The sequence below is a fragment of the Cygnus olor genome, chromosome 18, assembly GCF_009769625.2.
Source record: "Cygnus olor isolate bCygOlo1 chromosome 18, bCygOlo1.pri.v2, whole genome shotgun sequence".
Lineage (NCBI taxonomy): Eukaryota > Metazoa > Chordata > Aves > Anseriformes > Anatidae > Cygnus > Cygnus olor.
In genome coordinates this window covers 6,532,230-6,554,768 of record NC_049186.1, presented here as the reverse complement: position 1 = coordinate 6,554,768, position 22,539 = coordinate 6,532,230, and the positions used below count along the sequence as shown (strand labels likewise).

The window sequence follows — 22,539 nt, the reverse complement described above, 5'->3', positions numbered from 1 at the left end:
CTTCTCTGGAGCGATTCCTACCCAACACCTCTGCTGTTTTTGCGGCCTCCAAGGTAATCTGGTTAGATCCCCAAGGATTCCTCAACACCAAAGCCACCAAAGCCATTTTGAGGGCAGGGTATGGCGCATGCCTTTCTCTGTGCTCCAGGATGGCATGGAGGCCTCTCCCCTCCCTGAGAGCCAGCTGGGACCATCATTAACTTCCTAACAACTCAACAGTGATAGTGAGATCATTAAGGCTTGATTGAAATTGGGAAGGTCAGTGAGTACCTTCCTGAGGACTTCTCTGGGCTTTGGCCTGCTGGTGAGCCTTCAGCACCTGGGGAAGCACCGAACCTGCCCTGCCAAAAGCACCGGCTGTGTCCCTCAGCCCCCAGCTGCCACCACCGCTCAGGCCCCCAGTAGCTTCAGCGCTCCCGCTGCACCAGCGCATCCCTGCTGAAGGCATTCAGGGAAAATCTTGACAAAGATCTCTCTGCAGACACAGAGCTCTTTCTCTAAGAAACACGAAATGTTTTGGAGAGAGAATCCCCAGCCTGAGTCTGTGTCTGCAGCTGCTGTGCTCATGGCAGCAGGCAAGCAGTGCTGGAGAGGACATTTCACCAGGTCACAGGCAGCTTGGACATGTCCCAAGTGCTTCCTTTTCATTCCTCATTTCTCCCTGTGCATTTTTCCCCCCTACCCTCTATGCCTGAAAAGTCTTTCAACAGCAACATTTCTTCAAGCAGAAACCACAGAGGCCCAGATCTGCTGCTGTTAAATTGTCAAAGGATTCTGAGTTACCTCACTTGAAGAAACTATATCGGTGGGGTGAAATAAATCCAGTGATGAGTGAACCTTGAGAGTCTCAAAACCTTGGCTGCAAAAAGCAAGAGGGTCGGGCTCCTCTCACCTAACCTCGAGTTTGGTAACTAATGTCCGCTGGCAAGGGATGAGAGATGCTCTGGGGGACCTCCTGGCTTCCCCCCGGGGCCCCCAGGCAGGCAGCACTGAGCAGGCTGCAAGCACGAGGATGGCAATCCCTAACGGGGATGCTGATGGCCCAGGGGGACACATCCAGCCCGCCGACTGGAGCTGGGCTGTGCTGAAGCATGGTGGGCACCAGCGTCTCCTGCCTGGCAGAGCTGCTCCGCTGGGAGCTGCCATTCGTCAGGTTGCTTTCAGCAGGTCCCAGCGCTGCTCTGAATTCCTGACTTGCCCAAGAACATGACAAATGTTGTGAACGGAAAAGCCAAAATGTAAACAAAGCAGCCCTCCCTTCTGCCTCCCCTCTCCCAAAATTGAATTTGAGGTAGTCAAAACATTTTGCTGGAAACATTCAATTGATTTATATGTTTTTTAATTGCAACCAAAAAAAAAGTCTAGCTTAAATTTGCAAAGAAAAGCCCACTACAAACTGAAATGCTATATTTTTTCATTACATAAAAATGTCAAAACAAAACCTTTTTTTTTTTTGCTGCAACAGCACTTTTTGGTGAAAAATGTTGTGGCAAAAAATTCCCAACCAGCTCTTGCTGCGATTCACACTGACCCTCAGCCTTCCCCACCAAAGCTACTGTCTCTGTTCCTCTGGCATCTCTCACAGGCAGCTGCTTCCTACAGCTTAATAGACTTCAGTCTGGAGAGCAATAGGCAGCAATCAGAGGGAGACGTTCTCCTGCTATATAAAGACCTGCAGTAGGATTTCATTTTACCTAAACTTGTTCCTTTCCTCTAATGAACCACTGAGTTGGATAATTTAGAGTGTCAGTGAGATCGTAAATAAGCACACTGATTTAACAAGAAAACTTCTGGCTATTTTTAGCCAGAAAGAAAAGACATGAAGAAATATGGAATTTGCTGAATTCCAACTGCAGGGGAAAAAAAAGGTATGTTTGAATTATTATTATGGTTACTGCTGTGAGTTAGGGAAAATATTTGCTCTAAAGAATGACATGCTTGAAAAAGAAGGAATTTTATTCTAAGAAGTAAATGAAGTGATTTTAAATAAGCACTACAGCCCGTATTCAGGAAAGTACTGGAGCATGCCATTACTTAAGTACATCGTTAAGGGCTGCCTTGCCTTCAGAATTCAGTGTAGATCAGAGATGAGGATCTAGTTTACAATGACCCACTTGCGAGAAGCCTCTGTAGGAAAATCATTCAAAACTGGATTTTCATGTAGCGTAAGTAGGCACAAGATGCAGAGATCAACTTCTGATCCCTGCCACCTCAGGCTCCCCTCTGGGAACAACTCATGCTGTCCTCCAGGCTCTGCAGTTGTGTCCTGACACTGCCACGGAGCCCTGCGTGAGAGCAAGATGCCAGATACAAGAACCTCACTGGAGGATGACGATTGGATTTTGCACATTTTCCCTGCAGCACTCACGAACAGTAAATCCAATGAAAACCTTCTTACTGTGTTGAAGATGGAAACTCAAAGCCTGGACTTTTCCTCTTGCACTGATACACAACTTCATAAAATCAGATCTTATCCTGACTCTCAGAGAAAAATCCAAAATGATTATCCTTCAAAATTCCTGTGACTACATTACATAAAAGCAAAGAATTTTAACTCCCTATTACAGGTCTCAGTCAACTCAAGTTTGGATGGAGACTTTTCAGGAAATGAGGAATATTAACCTGGTTCTCAGAGTTGTAATATTCAGGAGCAGGGAGGGCATAATGATGGCACACAGAGCCTGACAGGTTGTCCATCAGCTTCAGCTCTCCTTCCAGAGATTCCTGGATCAGCAGTGATATGGTATCAAACAAGTGCCTTTCCTAGGAGGGGTGGTGTGTAGCATGCAGAAGGGTAGAGCAGGCCAAAGAAAGAGAGAAAATTTGAGGGACGGGGACAGAGAGAAAAAAGTACAGTGTAAAAACAAAACAAAACAAAAACAAAAGAGGAAAAAAGAACAGAATAGACGGGGGGAAAAAAAGACAAACATTAATGGAGAACAGCAGTAACAGAAGCAACAGGACAGGCAAGGTGAGGCAGGAGAGGAGAGAGAACAGTGCAGTAATATCACAGTGAGCAGTGAAAGCTTTCTCCAAAATCACGAGAGATGGGACCGGAGGGGCTGCTGCGCCCTGGACCCCTCAGCACGCATGGCCAGATCCTGCTGGCGTCTGAGCTGTGTAACGGGGCTTTTTTCTACAGGACGCTACTGCTGTAAGGTTCATGTGCCCATAGTCCATGCTTTTGAGCAAAGAGGGCCTGATATTTAACACCTAAATCCATATCCTTGGTCACATAAACTAAAATAACCCGACTGGAAGAGATGCCGAGCATCCTGTCCATGAAAGCTGCAGAAGCCCAGGACGGCCGCACGTCAGGTCACTCATTCGTGTGCCAGACATGGGCTGAGGTGCCTCTGTTGTCCTGGCCAACTTCAAAACATCTGGCCACAGCACAGACAGGGGGAGGGTGTACAGAGCAGGACCCCTCACACACAGTGTGGCAACAATTTAAGCACCTTTCATGTAGGGAATGCCTAATGTGTACAATGAAATGAGGACCATCGTTACAGTCAAACAGCACACTGCAAAAATTCTGGGGATGAGGCAAGCAGAAGAGCATGCTAACCACTTGTCCTTGCAGGGTCATGTCCTGGGAATTGTATTCCTCTACTGTCATGCTCAAGCATCAGATTCGTCCTGAAGACTTTTGGCTGGGACCTTAAATAGTTGGAATAAAGTCTCCTGGAGGTTTTCAAAGCGTCTGTTTGGGTGGAAGAGCAAGAAAGATGCTCTGGAGATTTTGACTAGAATAAGCCCTTCCCAAGGCCACCTTCACAAAGGACAAGTTTAACAGGTTGAAGAGTTGAAAGCGTCCTTCTCACTGATTTCTCCTGCAATTCTACAACTTCTCTTTTTGCCAATATGAGTACTGATGCAGGGCAATAGAGCTGAGGACAGTTTGCCAGCACTCCACTCAACGTGTGAAACGGCAGTTGGGACATGTTGTTTCTTCCTAGAGGCTGTAATGAGCCCGGATTTCCCCATATTGCCCTGAACTCCTTTTTCTTGTGCCAAAGAGCAGCTTTGGACTCCATCTCAGACATCAGTGACTCCTAATGGAACCAGAAATTGCCGGTAGCTTAGGAACTGAAACAAAGCTTAAGTAGGGATTTACTCTTTTTCACTCTTGGACTAAGGATCATAAATGAGTTTTTCATGCATTAGAATACTCATTAGTCCGCCCCAGGCAGAGGCCAAGATATGCGGTTGTGAAATCATGATGTAATAAAAGCTAATGAGGTCTGTGTAGAGTTTAACCCAATTTGCAATCAGCTAAGACTAAAAAAAGGCTGGACCATTTTTCTTGTACAATTCTAGTGCAGTTCCCTCCCAAAGGACCCGTCTGGGTCTTGACCTCACCTCACTCATTTCTCAAACAGAGTCTTCATACAGAAGCTCTGTTTTGCAGAGACTTGCTGCAGCCGTAGCAACTACCACGTCAGGGCCCTGCTCCTGCTAATGGGAGTTTTGCCACCAGTGCTGGTGAGCTCAGGTTTGCATCCCCCCGGATTATTCTATTGTTAAAATAATCTTTTCTTACACACTTAATTGTGGGGATGGATTTTAAGTTGAGGCTCTATAAAACAAATTTAATACTTAAGCAAAGATTAGCCAAGTTTTATTCCTCTTTTATGTTGCAGTTCATGGTAGCACTATTATGCTCATAATTTTGCTCTTGCAAAGAGCCTAGCCCAAACTTTGGATTAGAGAAAATTTAGAGATAGCTCTGAACTTGGTGGCTTGGGCACATCTCCAGAACAAATTGCAAAGCTCTGTACCTCTGAGCAGATGCATCAAGGTGGGCTGGAGACCTGCCTAGGGTCTCCTCCCTGGAGCACTGGCTCCAACACCGTGCAGCAATCCGTCAGCAGACAGCGAGGAATCCAAGCCCCTGGCGTATGGTACACCTGCTCCTTCATTACCGACTCGTGCATGTCTTCCCCTAGCAGATATGCAGGCCAACCCCTCTTCACCCTCCAACTGAGATTCTCACCATAGGGTAAACTAATGAGAGCTGAGAATCCACCTTGATTTGCATGGGATTGGTACATCCTCGGGGGCTCTCGGGTCTCTCGCCACTGACACTGCCTGTCCAAGCAAAGATGTCCGAGGGGCTGCGCTGGCCAGGGCTGATTGTCTTCATCTCCATCTCCAGCTCTGCCTCGAGCTCTGCCTCCTCTTTAGCCTCTTTGTTGCTCTCCTCCAAGTGCTTCATGAGCACGGCGATCACCACGTTCACCAGGACAAACTGGGCTGTCAACACGAAGGAGACGAAGTAGATGGGCGAAATGACGGTGTTGTAGCAGGTGGACTCCTGGTCACAGTCTCGCAGGGTGTCCTAGAAACAAGGGGAGAATGGCTGAGGGGTGTGAGGAGGTTCCAGCTGGCCAGCACGGACCTCTGCCTGCCATCTGGCTGCAGTGGGTTCTCCCTCCATGCAGAAAACAAAGACGTTTGGACAAGTTTCATGTCTGGAGAGGCAAAATACTTGTCAGTAAAACCTCACTTCTCCTGTGTTAGTCACCATAAGCAGGCTCAAAGGAAATTGTCCCTGGGGAGCTCAGCAACAGACATCGACATGCTGGTGCTGTAATGGCCTCGCTTGTTCCAGTGCCTCGCTTTGGAAAGCCGGTTTTACAAGGTTAGAGACCAAATACAAGAATGTGGTGCACGGACTCAGGGCAAAGCAGGGTGCACTACAACCCATCGGCTACCCCACAGTAGCAGGGCTTGCAGACGCCCCTTCTTCAAGCTCACAGTTCTCTGGTGGAGTTTAGGCAGCTTACATTCACCATGGGCTACAGACAGACAGAGCAGCAATTCCCTTGGACCAGCTGGCACTCCGGGTGTTCACAGAGCAGGTTTCTTCACAGTGACTTGACTTTAGGGCTGTCCCCTAAGACAGACTCTCTCCCAGAAACATGGGTTTTCTCAGAAAACAACAATAAAACCAACACACAAAACCAAAAACCACAAAAAAAGCAATGGTAATTGGAGACTCAAGGAAAAAAAATCAAAACTAATCCACGTTACTGAACTGACCTCATACTACTCGAGAGATGTGTCCCTTTATTTTTTCCTTGTCTTTCCAAGGTGCTCTCTCAGGGTTAAAAAAGGAAACATATGGAGCGTTCAGAAGCCTGCAACCATGGCATAACCACAGGCATCGCACTGCTGGGCAGCAGGGATCAGGACCATTGGAGACCTTGCCCAGGGCCGAACCGAATGGACCAGCTGGCTGCGGGACGCGAGAGCAGCAACAGGCAATGCCGCTTGCTGTGGGTCTCTTACCTTCATTATCCCGTTCCAGTTGTCCCCCGTGGATACCCGGAAGAGAGTGAGAAAGGCCATCCCGAAATTTCGGAAGGTGGCATGCCTCCCCAGCCCCTCGCAGGGGTGCGTGTCGTTGCACTCTGCGGGACCAAGAGCAGCAGTGAGACCCCTGCTCACCCCTGCGCCCACCCACTTCTGCCAGCGCAGTGCAGGGCAGCACTCACCGAGGTCTCCAAAGAGCTCCACTCCAAGAGCTGCAAATATGAAAAACAACAACATGAAGAGAAGACCCAGATTCCCCACCTGGAAAGAGAAAAAGAAATGGGGGGGAAAAAAAAACACAAAAAAGAACATTCATTGATTTTTTTGTTCCAGACCTGTTTCTTGCTGTATTCTTTAATCCAAAACTTAAATTGCTTCGGGGGAAAAATGACCTCAATGTGAGGACTGTATCTCAGACTGTACTTCAGAAGGGAAATGTGAGTCTCTAATGACAGTAGAGATAAAATGATTAGCATTCCTCTGCAATAAGAAATCAGCTGTGGGCCAGAGGAGATCTTGTGTGCTGTGACAGTGGGTTACCTGAGGCAGCGCTTGCATCACGGTGTCCAGCAGGGCTCTCATCCCTACAGCCATCTTCAGCAACTTCAACACTGCAGAAAACACGGTCGTAATATGGTAATGGCAGCATTAGTACGGAGGCACAAACTCAGCCCCCCTCACAGGAGCCACAGGTTTATAGGAGGAGAAATGTGAAATGATGGCAAGTGTTCTCCATTAGCCACTACATCTCCTGGCCCTTTGGCATCGCTCCTGGTTGCTTGGATACTATTGAACTCCCACGATCAGCAGCATCACCTATCCTGAGACCTGGAGAAAGCACTGTCATTCTGCCTGGCTTTTCCTTTCCCTCTCGCTGAGATGGACAATTTGACACCTAAGCAGGAAGGCAGGAGCAGCCGTTTCACCTGATAGTGGCTCCAGCGACCGAGCGAAATAATGAGGTTTAAAAGGTATGCACATGTTCCCTTCCAATTCTGTTTTAAAGCTAACAGCTGGGGGGAGCTGCATCCTCCGCTGGCCTCTTATACCACTTTGCACACCAGGTGTACTTCCAGCTTGGGTTTTGAATCTAACAAAATACATGACAGAGAATATCCTTTCTCCACGTCATCTCTATTTGACCCAACTCTTTCTTCCCCTGCACTGTGAGCAATTGCTTTCCCAGCTCTGGGGCTACTTTCCCACTTCCATAGGCTACCCACTTTCATATATGATTCACCGAGGAACTGATTTACACATCTCTTCCAGAAGGCTGCATATCCAGTTGGAAACTGCTTGTATTTTTAATTCTGAAAGGGATCCAATGCTCAGGAAAAACACTTTTTTCTCCCTTGAGACACAACAGCATTTCATTTCTTCTTTTGTTGCTTAGATGAGGACTGCAATCATAGCAATTATGCCTCAGAGCACAACATTGCCCTTCAGGAAAGCCTGGGAGCACTTTATTAAGGGCCTGAGCATTCACATTTTGCATCTCCATCGTTTGGACCTGAGACGTCCCTGTTGTGAAAAATCCAGCCCTAAGGAAGCTGGCTTCACAACTCGGGTACGTGTCATTACAGTTCTGAGGGGACAGATGGATGCAGAGTGATGAGGCATGTTTTGTCACAATGTGGTGAGATGTAAAGTCCCACGGGAAATTAAATTTATTAGATGCTTGTCTTTTAAAGCCAATGTACTCAAGCTTGTGTTCTGTAATCCCCGTCAGAGACAAGTTTGATTTGACTGGCATAATTTCCCAGGTACATCTCTGGGAGTTACAACCACAGCTATTTGTCCTTTATTTCTAAGCTCTCCGTCTTCAAGTCCTCTTAAGATAGAAACACATGGTCAGTTGGCTCAGCTTTTTGGCTCCTCGCAAGTATTTTCCCCCATTGTTCTTTTATTTGTTTACAGACTGTTGATGCCAGAGCTATGCACACTGCAATGGGGATGTGCCCCAGAACTGTTTCCCAATGCTTAACTCTCTCCTGGAGGAGACCCTGCAACCTCAAACACAAGCCAGTTCTGCTTAATTTGTCTCACCTCGAGCAATCCTGAGAACCCTCATGATTCGGATAATAGTGGGGTTAATTGGTAGCGAAGCATTCACCTCAATCTCTTCCAAAGTGATACCCATGATAGACAGCAGTACAATTGCCAGATCTAATTGGTTCCATCTGGAGACAACACAAAATGAAGTTTAACATCTACTAAGAAGCTGGCAACAGGAGGCAGCTTGTTTCACATGAATTCCAGTCATTTCAATGGTTCTCGCACTCAAATGAATCTGCAGCGTTTTTCTGAGGGTATTATACAAAAGCAGTTATGTTATGAAATCATTATAACTAATGCAGCTTGTTATAAAATCAGCTAACAGCCAACGTTATTCTCGACTGAAGGGAAACAGAAACAAAGCAGGGCAGTTTTCTACCCAGAGGCTGCAGAGCTCGGGGGAGATGCTGCAGCCTCTGTCAGCCCCTTCCAGACACAGCACTCGTGGACCTTGGCATGGGCTTTACCCCAGAAAGAGGTGAAGCCTGTGCCCAGTCCTCGGAACAAAAATCACACCAGGTGAATCACACCACGGATTCCTGCCGGGTCAGACAGAGACGTAATCCCAGCACAGAAAGCTGAAATGGGGGGAGACGTGTGAAACCATGCCCCCGGCTGCTGAATGATTCACGTCATGTCCAGCTCAGTGCCAGGGCTCTTGGTATTGACCTTGAAGGAGGTGAAAATGGGAGGAGAAAGATTTACCAATGGCATAAAATATTTATTTGTGAGATACGAGAGTGGAAATTTAGAGAAAGCAGCCATTTCATCTGCTGCTCAGCATCTGCACAAAAAAGAGGTCCTTTTGCTCTTTGATTTCTGCTCAGGAGCAGAGTCTCTCCCTTGGCACAAATTCTGCCACTTCACTCAGTCCTCACGATTCTGTGGACATGCAGCCAGTGTGAGAAGGGAACCAGACAGTCGGTGAGTGACTTGCTCCAATTTTGTCCACCCACCAAATTGGTGCAAGCCACTCTCCTTCACAAGCACACTCCTGTCTCCAACTCACATCCTAATTGTCCGCCTACCCTAGTTTCCACCAGCCACACCAAAAAGCATTCCCACGTGTTAGATGCTATCACCGGGAAGAGTGCTGGGGTCTAAGATGCTGAATTTGGGCAGCTGACTCTAAAAACCTGCAGCTGCCCTCACGGTCAACACACAGCTTTAGTTACCTGTCTTGGAAGAAGCGACGAAACCCAAAGGCAATAAGCTTGAAGACAGACTCCAGGACAAAGATAACGGTGAAGATGTAATTGCAAATCTTCAGGGCTTCATCGAGAACCTGGGATATGGACACAGCACTGAGGTCAGATGCCAGCTCTGCAGAGGGGCTGTGCTGCCCTCAAACCTGCTCTCCTGCTTTCACCACAGCTTCTCAATTCCTAACTACAGACAAAAGGCTCCAACCGTGGCCTCTCGCATGATGAGAAATGTCCCAAGGAAAAGTCCCAGTACTCCAGGGAGTGCACAGATGGCATTTCTGCCTGGCCCTGGCCCACCCAACATAATTTGCGGGATGGGGTGACATTAACAACCCAAGGCATGACTCAAAGCCCACAGGGACCTGGCTGCTGCTGGCAGGAACGCAGCCCTGGCTGAGATCACTTGGGTAAGTGATAGGAACTGCTGCATTTGCAGCTGTCAGCAGCGCAAAATCCTCGTGCTCTCTGCAGAAAGCTGAATTTCATCCCACGTGCTCGTTTGTGCGCTGCTGCGGGAGCTGAGGGCTGGCTGGGTTTGCATGAGCCCTTGGCCAAACGGCTGCTTGGTGACAGCCTGTCCTTTACTCCTCACCTTGGGCTTTTGGCAAGGAGCAGGGCATTGGGACAGCAAGCCAGCAGGACTGAGCGGCCTGGGTTTTCCTCTGCCACCCTTCCCTCTGCAGGTGTCCCAGTCCGGCCCATAACTACAGGTGCCTCCTGGCTGGGGCAGCTCTTGCACCACCAGGAGCTCCATCGGAGCTGATTTCATCCCAAAAACCACGCCTGCAAAGGAGCACTGCAGTAGCAGCATCCTGCACGGCCTCTTAAGTATCTCATCACCAACATGCCAAGAAATCATTAGTTTGGGTACAAAGCTCTTTGGTACACTTAACCTCTTAAATATCTGTGGGATCCCCACCATCAGTTACCCAGCCCGGAGCGACTGTGGGGCCCTGATTCAGCAAGGCCCTCAAACATATGCATGGCCCTAGCCGTGCTGTCATCTCAGCACAGACCAAGTTTGGAGTTATTACCCAGATGCTGCATACCAGAGGCTTAGAGACAAAATGTTATTTTCCTAAAGAAAATTAAAAACAAAAGCCTGCCCAACATTTTTATAATACAAGAGAAAACGTAGCTGCAAAACGACTGCGGTAAGATGCACGCCCTCCAGCGATTCCAATACAAGCTCCTTAGCCAACAACCTTTTTCATCACCAAATGACTGAATCATGCAATGAGCCTTCCAGGGTATTTAAAGGTGACCTGAACAGAAGAAATAAATTGGGCTTGTGCCCTTTCACTTTTTGGCTTCTTTATGATAGGTTGGAGGATATTTTTCCCCTTGCTTGAAGGTCTTTTTTTTTTTTTTTTTTTACATTAACTATTCAAGCTCTGTCGAGTCTTAAAGAATATTTCTTCCTATTGTGTGCTGTATTTATTCATTCTGAAAGTGGCTAATAAAAATAAGTACACATTATATGGCAAAGGCATCTATTTCCATTTCATTCTTACGCACAAGAGACTTGACATCCCAGGACAGGCTGTTTTTATTTTCAGAATATGACCAACTCAGGAGCTTAGCACACTAATATATTAAAATGTATTTTAAGGACCAGCATGGAACCCAGTGTCTGTGAAAATTAGGCCCTACAGGACTTTGGGGATTTGGGGGAAACATTTCTAAAAGATTTCACAAGTGCAATTTTTTTTTTCTCCTTCATTTGTGGGAATGTTAAGTCAAATGGAAGACTTCAGTGATGATCTCTTCTAGCTAACGATACAAACATGCTCCCGTCCTCATTTTCAGAGCAGTCAGCTTGCACTTAACTAGAAGGAAGAGGTGCAACAGGCTCCCGGTACAGATAGCCATGGTCTGAGCTGGAAGCCAGATGTAGGACGGGTATGTGCAGTGGTGCCAAGGGATGATTTGAGCTTAGTGAATGGGGCCCTGAGGTCAAACAGCCAAGTGGCCGTAACTGTGCCCACCGACCTCATCCCACTGCGGCTGAGCGTGTTTCCCCCTGCTTTGTCCCCCTCTGGCCCGGTACCTTTGGCTGCTGGTAGTGCTCCATGGCCATGGTGATCACATTGAGGCCGATGACGCCTGTGATGAACAGATCCAGATAATGGCTGGTGCACATCTGGTGGATCAGGAGGCGGAAGCGGGAGTAATCCGAATAGTAGGGCTTGCACTGTGCTTCTGCAGCGGGAGGAGGAGAGCGGAGAGGCACGTCAAGTCATTTCTCTGTGTCTTGCTCAATTCAATGCGCCCTCACTTTCCAGACTCCAAAGATGATAAATTCTACACCGATTACAGCAACATGCTGTCTTTTTCCTTTTTTCACCCTCCCTTGCTGGCGTGTTACCATTTTTAATACACAGCTGGGCTCCCATCATCTTACATCCATTAAATGTCTTCAGCGGGACATGCGCTATACTCAGCCTTATGGCATCAAGGATGAGGTGAGCTGGGATTACTGTGGTGCTAAGGAATGCTTTCACCGTAGGGAAATTTCAACAAAATTTAAATTAAAACAACATTTTTTTAGCTACTGAGCTTAGAAAGTCCCCAAAGTATCTGAAAGCCCAATTAGCGGTCAGATTTTGGGGACAGATTTTAGTAACAATAGCTTAAAAATACAGGGCATTCAGCGGTGGTCTTTGAAAGAGAAGTAATTCAGTCCTATTATGTTCTTTGCAATAAACTGTGGAGAGAACAAAATTCGACACTTTGGCTGTCAGAGGGCTGAAAAATGGTCCATAAAAATACCAAGGAAAACTGATCAGTCAGCCTTAGTGATTAGAAAATAACGATCCTCCATTTATACAAGATTATCAAAGTACAGATTTCACTGTTCAACTATTTCCCAGGTTGGGCTGCTGCAGGGATGACATGCTCTTTAGACCTCGAATGTTCCTAGAGATAAACTCATTTACTCACCTAATCTCTAATGAGGAAATGCCAAGGCTGAGTATATAATTCAGTACAATTTTCAAGAAGGCATTATAATGCAGATTGAAGTGGAAAGGACTGTCTTGAATATGTCAGAGTGTAATATTACTCTTCTAATTAGATGATCAACTGGTTATGAAAATTATTGAGCGGTAAGAATTACACGGCTTGATATTTTGTGCTGCTGAGCAAATGTACAGTTTGATACATTACTCCGAGCAAAAAGTCAGGCCAAAGGAAGCCGTGAAGCCCAGGTTTGGGTTGCCCTCAGGGAAAACTGATTTTAGAAGATTAAGTTTTGCCTGGAAATAGAATTTACTTTGTCAATAGTCAATAACACTGCAATCAAAACCATAGATTTAATGGTTTCATGCACTCCCTGCTTCATAACACAATCCTGAGAATCAGAGAAGTTTTGTTTTCTTCTGTAGAGACAGGCTTTTCCCCTACGGCCCAGGGTCCAGAGAGACAAATCCTTTAGCAGTTTTATTCTGTAGGGGTTTGGAACGTCCAAAATTCTGCCTCAGTGTCATCACATAAAAGGCAGTATTAATATTCACTTTCTGATCTGCACTGTGCTTTAGGTGATCTGTACCAGAGTGCTAAAGCACGATATCGATGAAAAGGTCTGTAAAATGAATTTTCATGCTGAATCTATTGAGTGCTTACAAAAAAGCAGACTGGTAGCTGCTGACTCACTCAAAAGACTTTGTCAGATATCTCAGAATCTGCATAAATCTCCATAAAGTCAAGATATCTCGATCACATTATGCTAAATTATGAGTAGCAAATTAACTAAAATGTTTGAATACAATTAAGTTAGGAACAGGACCTATTTTTATGAACCAACTTATCATCGCAGAAAGAACACCATAGTAATTGGATCACTTACTTCTTCTACATTTATGTATAATTCACATTCAAAGAGAAAAATGTCAATGTTTCTGCCTTTTCTTGCGGTGGATTTACTTATGAATAATTACACTGGAATTCAAATTTTTCTTAGCTTTGATTGACAGGTAATTCCAAATCCTACAGAATAGCACCGACGCTGTTAGAACAGAGAGAGGATTTAGAGAGAGTTTCTAAAATGTCTCCTGTGCAGGGATCCTGCACCTGGATTAGTCAGTGCATGACCTTATAAACAGGGTTGCTAATTGCTCACCTATCTGCAAAGGCTTCTCCCCTCTCCCAAACACCATAGCTCCTTGTCACCTTTCCCAGCGCATCCCCAAGGTTTCCTGAGCCAAATGTCTCTCGCTGCTGCTGTGGTGGATGCAGCCTTAGAAAATTACCATCAGTAAATGCTTTGTCCTTCACCATTAACTTTGTTAGGAGGGGATTTGTCAACCCTGTTTATAAATCATACCGCCACTCACTTCACTGTTCCCCGCATGCTGGCCATGCATATTAGTGCAGTACAGAAATTACCTCGAGATGATGCACACACAAAAGAGCATGCTGTTCGAGCACCGTGGACAAACAGCTACTGTGCCTAGGTAGGCAGGGAACTTTCTGGACAGATGAACTGCTTTTCTTGCTGTTGTATAAACACCATTTATTTAAGATGACCTGTGCATTTCTGCACTTAAACTGGGTATTGTTCATCTGTAATTATCCAGGTGCAAAGCCCCTGCCCCCTATCACACAGTATCCTTTATAATTATTGCAATAAAGATCTAAACAATACCAACATCTTGGGAAATACAGACATCTGTTAAACTCCAGGTGGTGAACTTCACAACTAACACAACACCACATTACTGTACTGTTACAATACACTGTGTCAAGAACAACAAGAGCTCTGGGTTAGTCTCGGTTATTACTGGAAAGGTTAACTGGCTTCCCGGCACACATGGCATTAAAGAAAAGAGTAGGAGGGCAAACAAACAAAAGAAAGAAGAATTGGCAGAATGAGAATGTGAGAAGATGGGGAAATACAGCAAAAGCCCACTACGAAACATCAGGCTGGTAAACAGGATGTAAATCAAGCTGCTTCACTGTGGCTGGAGGCCAGAAGTGGGGGCGAGAGAAGTGTCTCGGATTTAGATGGAGTTACACTGGAGAAAACCAGCTCAGAGAGTGGATCCCAAGTAATTTCCTCCTAGCCCAGGTAGGAAGGTGATTTTGCAGAGAGATTTTTGGTTCGGAGAACCCTTCCTGTCCCTCTGTCCTGGGAAATGGGCTCTACGGGGCAGATGCCTGCCACAGTGGCACTCACTGTTAGCTAATTGTTTTTATGGGTTCTCAGCTTGACTTGTTTCCCAAGCAGACTTTCCCTGTTCCTCTTTGCATCATCCCATGGGATTATGACTGCGGGCAATGCCTGCCAAGGGCTGGCGAGCAGAAGGCAGCAGCCCACAGCAGCGCCAGCCTGGATCCTGGGCTACCTGAGCATCTCGCCGTGCTGCTCCCTCGCTCCCCAGTAAAACCGGGGCTGATGCCCCCTGCCGCTAGCCTGTTAGCTCCAAAATGGATGGTGCCACTGCTGGAGCGGGGCTGCCTCCCAATATAGCTCTGTCAAGAGAGAAATTGCCACTTTCCCCGAAGTGGCTTTGCAGCCGGAGCTGCGTGGGCATGGGAAATTGGAATTCACGAGAGTGGGACAATTCCATTACAGTCTCCTCTGGCTTTTTCCTCCTTCTATAATAAGGGAATTAACTCCTTTGCAGCTCTGAGTATATCTGGAGGACGGCAGCAAGGCCGTGAGCAATGAGCCCATGACGCAGCCGGATTTACAAACTGTATCAAGAACATTATTAGGTTAAAAAGTAGTTTGCACTGAAGGAACTTTTTTTTTTTATTTAAACACAGCATTTTACTTGGCTTTTATTGTACTGAATGGATTTGTAAAAAAAAAAAAAAGAAAAAAAAAGAAAAAGAAAAGAAAAATGGAAAATGATAAATTATTTCCACTGTGAAGTTTCCAGTTGTGATAGAATGTAGACTTCGGGGGGAAAAAAAAAATGGAAAAAATAAAACTGTAATCTCTCACTACGCACCAGGCAGCAGTGCACGCACACAATTCCCCATCTTATCTTCACATAAAGAGAAAGGCAGCCCTTAGTAACTGCAGAGATGTGTGGAAGTGCTGGGGTCACAACTTCAGGTTTCCCACTGAACCCCAAGAGGTTCATCTACAGCACCCAGGATCAATTCCCTAATGTCTCCAGCAGTCGGGTTCAGAAAGAAATCTTTCCGCGCGCTCACGCCAGCGCCTGAAGAGCAGCGTGGCATATTCACCGAGATGGGGTCCAAAGAAAGGGCAACAAAAGGCAACACAAAGCACAGACCTGACAATCGCACGCTTTTTAAAGGCAGACTCCAGAACTCTTTCTGAGTCTGCACAGGATAACAGAGGGGTTTGGAATGAATTCAATGCCTTAAAAATAAAATAAAATACCATAAAACATGCTTGACGTAACTCTGTACGACCAGAAGAGGAGTCACAACCAGACAAAAAGAACAAACAAAGAAGCCCCCACGCCCAGGACAACCCCCGGTGCTGCCCTGAGGGCTGGTGGCCAGTTTTGCAGAAGAGAGGAGACCAACAAGAAAAGCAAGAATGAAGGCAAAGAAATAAAAGTACCAGAAATGGCAATGGAAAGGAGATTCAGGGTTTATGAAAGCATGTTGTGATAACTTCCAAAGGGCTCAGAAATATAAGGATGGGAACCTCTGTCCCCCTGAGTTACCCTCCACAGCCAAAGCCAATTGCCCTCACCTGCAATTTCTATTTAATCAAAACTCCCTGCAGCGTGTGACAGATGGATGGAGCCCTGCTCCCAGCTCAGGCAGTGGGAGACTTTTTACAGGTGAGAGTTTTAAGAGCACAATTTTCCCAGCATATTATTTTTGTCGAAAATTACAGCTATATTTGTTTCTACGTTGGCACCTCTTTAATTATTCAGGCTAATATTCTTAAGTTATGAATTAAACAAAATGCTTGCCAGATCAAAGCTTCTTCTAAAAATAAAAGGGGACAGGTTGACGCCAGCGAGCAGCGGGTCAGGGTGGTTAGCACAGACCCTGAGCGGGTTCCAGCACAGCTGCCCCATCCCTGCAGAGCCTGGAGAGGAGGATATGAGGTGGCATCTTTATTTCTTTTAACTTACAAGATGCCTCATGGGTGGAGCAGCTCTCTATCAGCATGAAGAATTTACCAGTTTGGCAGCACTACAGATAAACCCATGTCCCTGCTGAGGGCTGGTGTGGGGCAGATCTGCGCTATCCTGGATTTTACCCCGCTGAAAAATACAGTGCCTCCCTGCTGCACAGCTTTTGTGGAGCAAGGAGCGAGGGCTGGCGAAATAACGAAATGATCTCCCTAAGTGAGGCTGCCTGCCTTCCAGAGACACTCCTGCAAGTTATTCAGAGACTCCTCAGTCTGTGCTTGGAAAGCTAGCATAAACAATAAAGGACCCCTTTCATAGTCCAGACATTATTCTCTGAAACAAAACAAAACAAAAATTAAAAAAAAAAGAGCTATGAAAAGTCTGACAGTGCTTTAACGAAAACCAGAAAAAAAATGACTGAAAAACATAACGTGATCAAGGGATAAATTAAGGATTTGCAAGTGTCAGTCCTGAGCCAGGTCTGCAGACCTGAAGGTCAGAATGAGACGCGTGTGCCATGAAGTAAGCAAACGAGCTTTGCACCACACACACAGTTTAGTGGGATGCCTCACAGCAGCGTGGCCAGCCGTTAGTTACACAGCACTGCCATTCAAGTGGGACGAGACGTGACGACTTCCCAGTACCTTGCACTGCACTGGCTGTGCTCTCCATTAATACATCATCCAGCATTAGATCTAAAAGAACGAAACGGCATTAATCATCCGGCAGGACACGCGGCAAGACTTCCCTTCCCCTTGAGAGGTTCCTACGGCTCTCGTGCTCTCCACTGCCTCTACCGTGAGCATCTCCTTGTGGATCCTCTCCTTGTGTCCCATGGAGGGTGGGCTCGGGCACACAGGCTCGTCATGAACACTGAAGGGCTCTTGTGCTTTTCCCGTGTACACAGGTGGAAGCCCAAGAGATCCCTGAGAACGCCCTGGCTTGATGGTGGTGGAGGAGGAGACGCTCCTGGAGGACAGACTTTGTACCTGAGGTGGGGCACGCGTCCTGCTGGGCCAGCGCACCTTACAGCAACCACTCCTGCACTTGCCTACACCTCACCAACCAGGATCCCACACGCTCCTCTGCTTTTCAGACTGGGTAACTGCATTTGAAAAGTCTATGAAGAAAAACAACTGTTAGATGTCTACATCTGGCTACATGAAAAATAGACATCTGTAGGTAGATTCGGGGACACTCAGGAAGCCCTGCTAGAAGGAGCCCCCATGCAGTTGCTGGCACAACCAAAGCCTCATCTCGGTATCTGCTGTAAGTTCCCACCATGCAGAACGAAGCTAAGCTGTGACATCTGCTGTCTTCGAGGGCAAAGCCGGACACGGTCAATTAAAAACAGCATTTTGCTGGACGTGAATTGGGAAAACTGTTCTGAAGTGATTTGGAGGGCTTTAGACTTTGCTCTTCAAAGGTTTTTATGGCGATTGAATACTCAGCAATATTTGATCCTCAGTAAAATAGCTGTTTATTGCCTCTTTAATTAGACATTTCATAGGACTGAATGAATAACTACATCTCAAAGGACGGTTTGTGATTCCTTCCCGCTGGGAAATTGCCCAGACTTACATCTTTTCATCTAGTTCCTCTAGCATTATAAATAAGGTCATTAATAATAACTAAACATCTATTTTTCTTCTACATCTGCCTTTCAAAACTGCAACTTTAAATAGGGATCTTTCTATTCACCATTTAAAAGCATTTTCTAAACCATCAGCCTGAAACCGTGTTTGGGAACTTGGACTAACCAAAAGTGCTTTCTAGGCATTTCCTTGGTGTGAAAACCAATTCCTTCTACCTGGATCCCACTTAACTGAGAACAGTCTAAAGTGTCCTCCAGCGCTCTTGAGGGAAGCCTTCGTCTTTCCACTGAGTGTCAAGGAAGCCAGGCTCTCGGCTTAAAGCAAAGTTTGATGTCCAGAGGCTGGTGTGAATAATCCTATCGGTTACAAAACCTGTGAAGCTAATGGGACTTAAAGACATGGGAAAGTGCTGCGTGAGTGCTGATCCGAGAAAGGCTGAGACATGCTTGTGTTTCATGGTTGCACAATTAAGCCTGTCACAGCTATTAAACACCCCTTAGGTTATTCAAAAAAATAATAAAAATAAAATAAAACAGACTTAATATTACCAGCATTGAGAACAAGCACTTGATCAGACAGTCTCTTAAACAGTACTGAAGTCTGTCAAAGATAGAGAAGAAATGTGAAAGGGGACACGGAGTGAGCAGCAGGCAGACGGACTGGGGAGGGAAAAAGTGAGTCCATGGACACGGAGGGCAAAGGAGAAAGTTCAGTCACAAGAGAGCATGCGAGAAGAAAAGTACCTCTGACCTTGACCTCTGGCTGACATATTCCTTCCTTTTTCAATCAAATTTAAAGAAAAAAAAAAAGACCAAAAGACAAAGATAGATAGACTTTTGACGGAGTGGAGGTCGAGCATCCTTTCACGTTTAAAGCCTCCTCTAGGCAGGGCTGCAAGCTTGCACGCTGAGCTTGGCGTTTGGATCAGTTTGCATCAATGCCATTTTGCCTAGTTAGTTACTCTCCTCAATTGCTTTTTTTTTTTTTTCTAATCTGTATTTCTCAAGCAAATGCATTGATATGTTTCTCTAAGGGGTTTTTAAGCATTACTAGAATGAGATGGCTCTATTATTTTATTACACTCTTGAATAGCAGTGGTGCTACTCTACCAATAAATAAACCTGTTTGATAAATGGGACAGGTAGCATCACTGTGGCATTACAAGGCTGTAATAAACCAAATAGTGAATCCAGTTATCAGCAACAGTGCTCGTGATTCAGATTTACGGTGGCATCTGGCACTGCTGATCTTTGCAGTTGTCACTATTTGTGTAACACTGAGCTCTGCTATCCAAGAAGCTCCACGTCTGATTATTACTATTTTTTAAATTTAAATAACCTCCAATAGAAAGGTCATTGCAAATCACACAGCTATTAAAAAGGCTTCCGTGGCTCCTAGCTCAGCCTAAAACAGCACTATTTCCTTCATGCAAATTTCATAGCTGGACATGCTTTTAGGAGAAGAATGATCACCAGACGCGAGGCAGGGAGGGGAGGGAGGAGGGGATTGTGTGGAAGGTCAAGCAGGACTCAGAAAGATGTGGAAAGACTACCGACCAGCCATCTGTTTCTCCTTACTCCTTCTCTTTTTCTCCAGCCGGCGAAGCCTCTTCTCCTCCCGCCTCTTGGCTTCTTCCTCCTCCTGGTGCTGCCGACACTTGTGGAAATTCTCCACCACGACCCCCACGAACATGTTGAGGACGAAGAAGGCCACAATCAGCAGGAAGGAGATGAAGTAGAGGAGCATCCACGGGTTGTAGTTCATGACTGGCTGCGCACGGGAAGAAGGCAAATATCAACTGAACCTCAAAAAAATGGGAGCCAATGTCTACAGCTACTACATCCACAGCCTTGAAAGTGGGTGCCCCTTTGAGGTAGGTCAGTGTGCTCTGCTCCTCGTGAAAACTAGAGCCTTCTGAGATGTTTTGACAGAATATTGCTCAAACACAAAGCACACGGAGGACAGAACCACGTCCGTTCTGCCAGCAGCAGGACAGTTGCATCTTTTGCAGCTATCGTCTCCCTCACTGAAAACTTGTACCTACACAAAGCAGTTCTTTTCTCCCAAAATGCCCAAATTGCTTTAGAAGGCCAGCATTCATTCTTCAACGGGTGTAGTTCTCCTGCAGTGGCCTAGCTACACTGATAGTGTGGCAAAATCTGCAGCAAAAAGACTGGATACAAATCCAGATTTTTCCCAGGGCTCCTCAGCACACCCCAGGACATGGCTGCCTTCCTGGCAGCCCGCAAGCCCCCCCACAAACCACAGCATTCTGCAAAAAAGAGCTGAAGCTTGTGACCTCTGGCAACCACATACCTGCTGGTCAACTCCCACAGCATCCAGGCCATCGTACATGATATCCACCCACCCGTCCTTGGAGGCCAGAACAAAGAGAGACATCAGGGCCTAGAAACGCACAGAAAAAAAGTTACATGCAGTTACAGTAAAGCTTTTTTTACCTGTAAAATTTTACTCTTCTTTGCCCTTTCCTGTCTGGGGATTGTCATTACCTGGCTGATAATGGAACACTTTGATGACCGAGGTTTCTCCTGGCAGCAAAACCCAATCAATGTCAGCACCCGGTTCAGCAATGAGCGCTAATTCGGAAACCACAAAGCCAAACACAAAAGCACCTTCACTTCCACCCTCCAGGTTTCTACTGCTCCCTACTAATTAGTCCCTGCCACACAGCTAAAATAAGGCAGTGTCGCAGAGATGGTTGAAAGTGTCCGGCTCTATTAGACAAGCCCTTCTGCAAGATATATTTGGTTTGTTATGTAGCAGTGAAGCAATTAAGTACTCCAAGAAGCCACATGTGCTTGTTCTGTTCTGAAAAGAAGTGTATGCCTGCTTGGAAACACCACCTTTGGGATTTACAGAGACAGAATGCTGTGTATGTGAACTGAATATTTACTGTGACTGGTAGTGCCCTGTAAGAAAATCCCATGGGACAATAATGCACAGGTTTTAAGTCAAGGAGGTAAAGGAGCAAAGAAGCAGATTACCGTTCTATTAATACCTGGCCGAGATTATCAAAATTATACTTGTGCCGGACCCATTTGTAGCTTGCTTCTGCACAATCCGATTTATTTGTGATGTTTCTGGTGTCCTCCCCCTGGCAGACAAAAAACTTGCCTTTGAAAAGCTGCAAAACACATAAAGAAGAGAGGAAAGGTAATGGCTCGGACCACAGGATTTCTCTGCAGAGGATGGGCATTTCTCATGGGGAATTCTGCACAGCCCATGCAGACGAGACGAGTTAAAGGAAATGGCCTTGTTCGTGCGGGTTATTGAGTGCGAGCAGCCTGTATAATATGTACCTAATGAGCAAATGCATGACTTCACACCATTTGGGACACCCACCCAGTGCATTAGGTTGTGTGGTTCAGTGGTCTGAGACCAGCCGAAAGCCCATTGCCGCTGGGTCGCCAACTCTGGCACAGCCCGGGCTAATCGCCGGGACCACTCCGCGGCTGCTCGCGACACGTGGGATGCCTCCGACGGCTCAGCCCAGCCAGCGATGCTGGCTGCAAAAGTCACCGGGAAATGAGGCGTAATGGGGGCCCTGCCAGCCGCACGCAGGTGGCACTAAAGAGGTGCAGCGCTGAGCTCTGCTCCGCTTTGTACAGGTCGGAAGGGGACACGCTGGAGAGAAGCCGACTTGCTGCAGCTGATGTTGGGCTCTTGCTGTGTGCAGGGCTGGCAGCACTTTGTCTCTGATTTGAATGCTGTTCTCCAGCCACCACTGGGCTCTGCAGCCCTGCAGGGGACTGAAAATATTCCTCACACAGTGCCCAAAGAGTCAAGCCCAGCTGGGGCTGGGTACCTGATCCTGACCTTGCTTCCTTTGGTGTAAACCAGGAGAGATGCAGCTCCTGGGGAGTAAACTCCTGATGTACACCCGCACAAGGAACACAAGCCTCTGTGTACTTAGTTCTAGAGCTGGTGCTTCTCACAGCCAGAACAGAAAGTGGCAGGGGAGGACTGCTCCAGACAGGGTGATGGATGCTAGCAGAATGGGTGGGCTCGGAGCCTGCAAGACATCCAACAAACCTGATTTTATTTGCTGACAGAAGCTATTAACATTACTATCACTGATTTTGGGGAAAGTGGCAACCTGCTCTCCAGGCTCCTTAAAACACTGCTTGGGTATACAGAGAAAAGACACTGACGGTTTTTGATCTGTTGTTCATTTCAAGTATCAGTAGAAATAATAGCGAACGAGACAAGCCCACACATTACTCCATGGGTTTCCTTCAGAAATCAGCAGCGGCAGAAGGATGTTCTCGAGGCATG

The 22,539-nt window shown here is 46.5% G+C and overlaps 1 protein-coding gene across 18 annotated transcripts in view; it reads right to left on the bottom strand.

Annotated features, from left to right (window-relative positions):
* Positions 1–22,539, bottom strand: part of CACNA1G (calcium voltage-gated channel subunit alpha1 G) — a 132,814-nt gene that overhangs the window by 14,508 nt on the left and 95,767 nt on the right. For 4 of the 18 annotated variants that reach the window (XM_040530108.1, XM_040530121.1, XM_040530110.1 and 1 more), the window contains 12 exons: positions 21,263–21,388; positions 20,560–20,649; positions 19,800–20,013; positions 17,293–17,343; positions 11,629–11,780; positions 9,549–9,658; positions 8,365–8,498; positions 6,859–6,929; positions 6,501–6,579; positions 6,295–6,416; positions 4,997–5,341; positions 2,623–2,763 (listed from right to left, as the gene is read on the bottom strand). In XM_040530108.1, coding sequence (XP_040386042.1) covers positions 2,623–2,763; positions 4,997–5,341; positions 6,295–6,416; positions 6,501–6,579; positions 6,859–6,929; positions 8,365–8,498; positions 9,549–9,658; positions 11,629–11,780; positions 17,293–17,343; positions 19,800–20,013; positions 20,560–20,649; positions 21,263–21,388 — 1,635 coding nt within the window. The remainder of the gene's footprint in view (positions 1–2,622; positions 2,764–4,996; positions 5,342–6,294; positions 6,417–6,500; positions 6,580–6,858; positions 6,930–8,364; positions 8,499–9,548; positions 9,659–11,628; positions 11,781–17,292; positions 17,344–19,799; positions 20,014–20,559; positions 20,650–21,262; positions 21,389–22,539) is intronic. The other 14 variants (XM_040530109.1, XM_040530114.1, XM_040530120.1 and 11 more) reach the window with 7 other exon arrangements.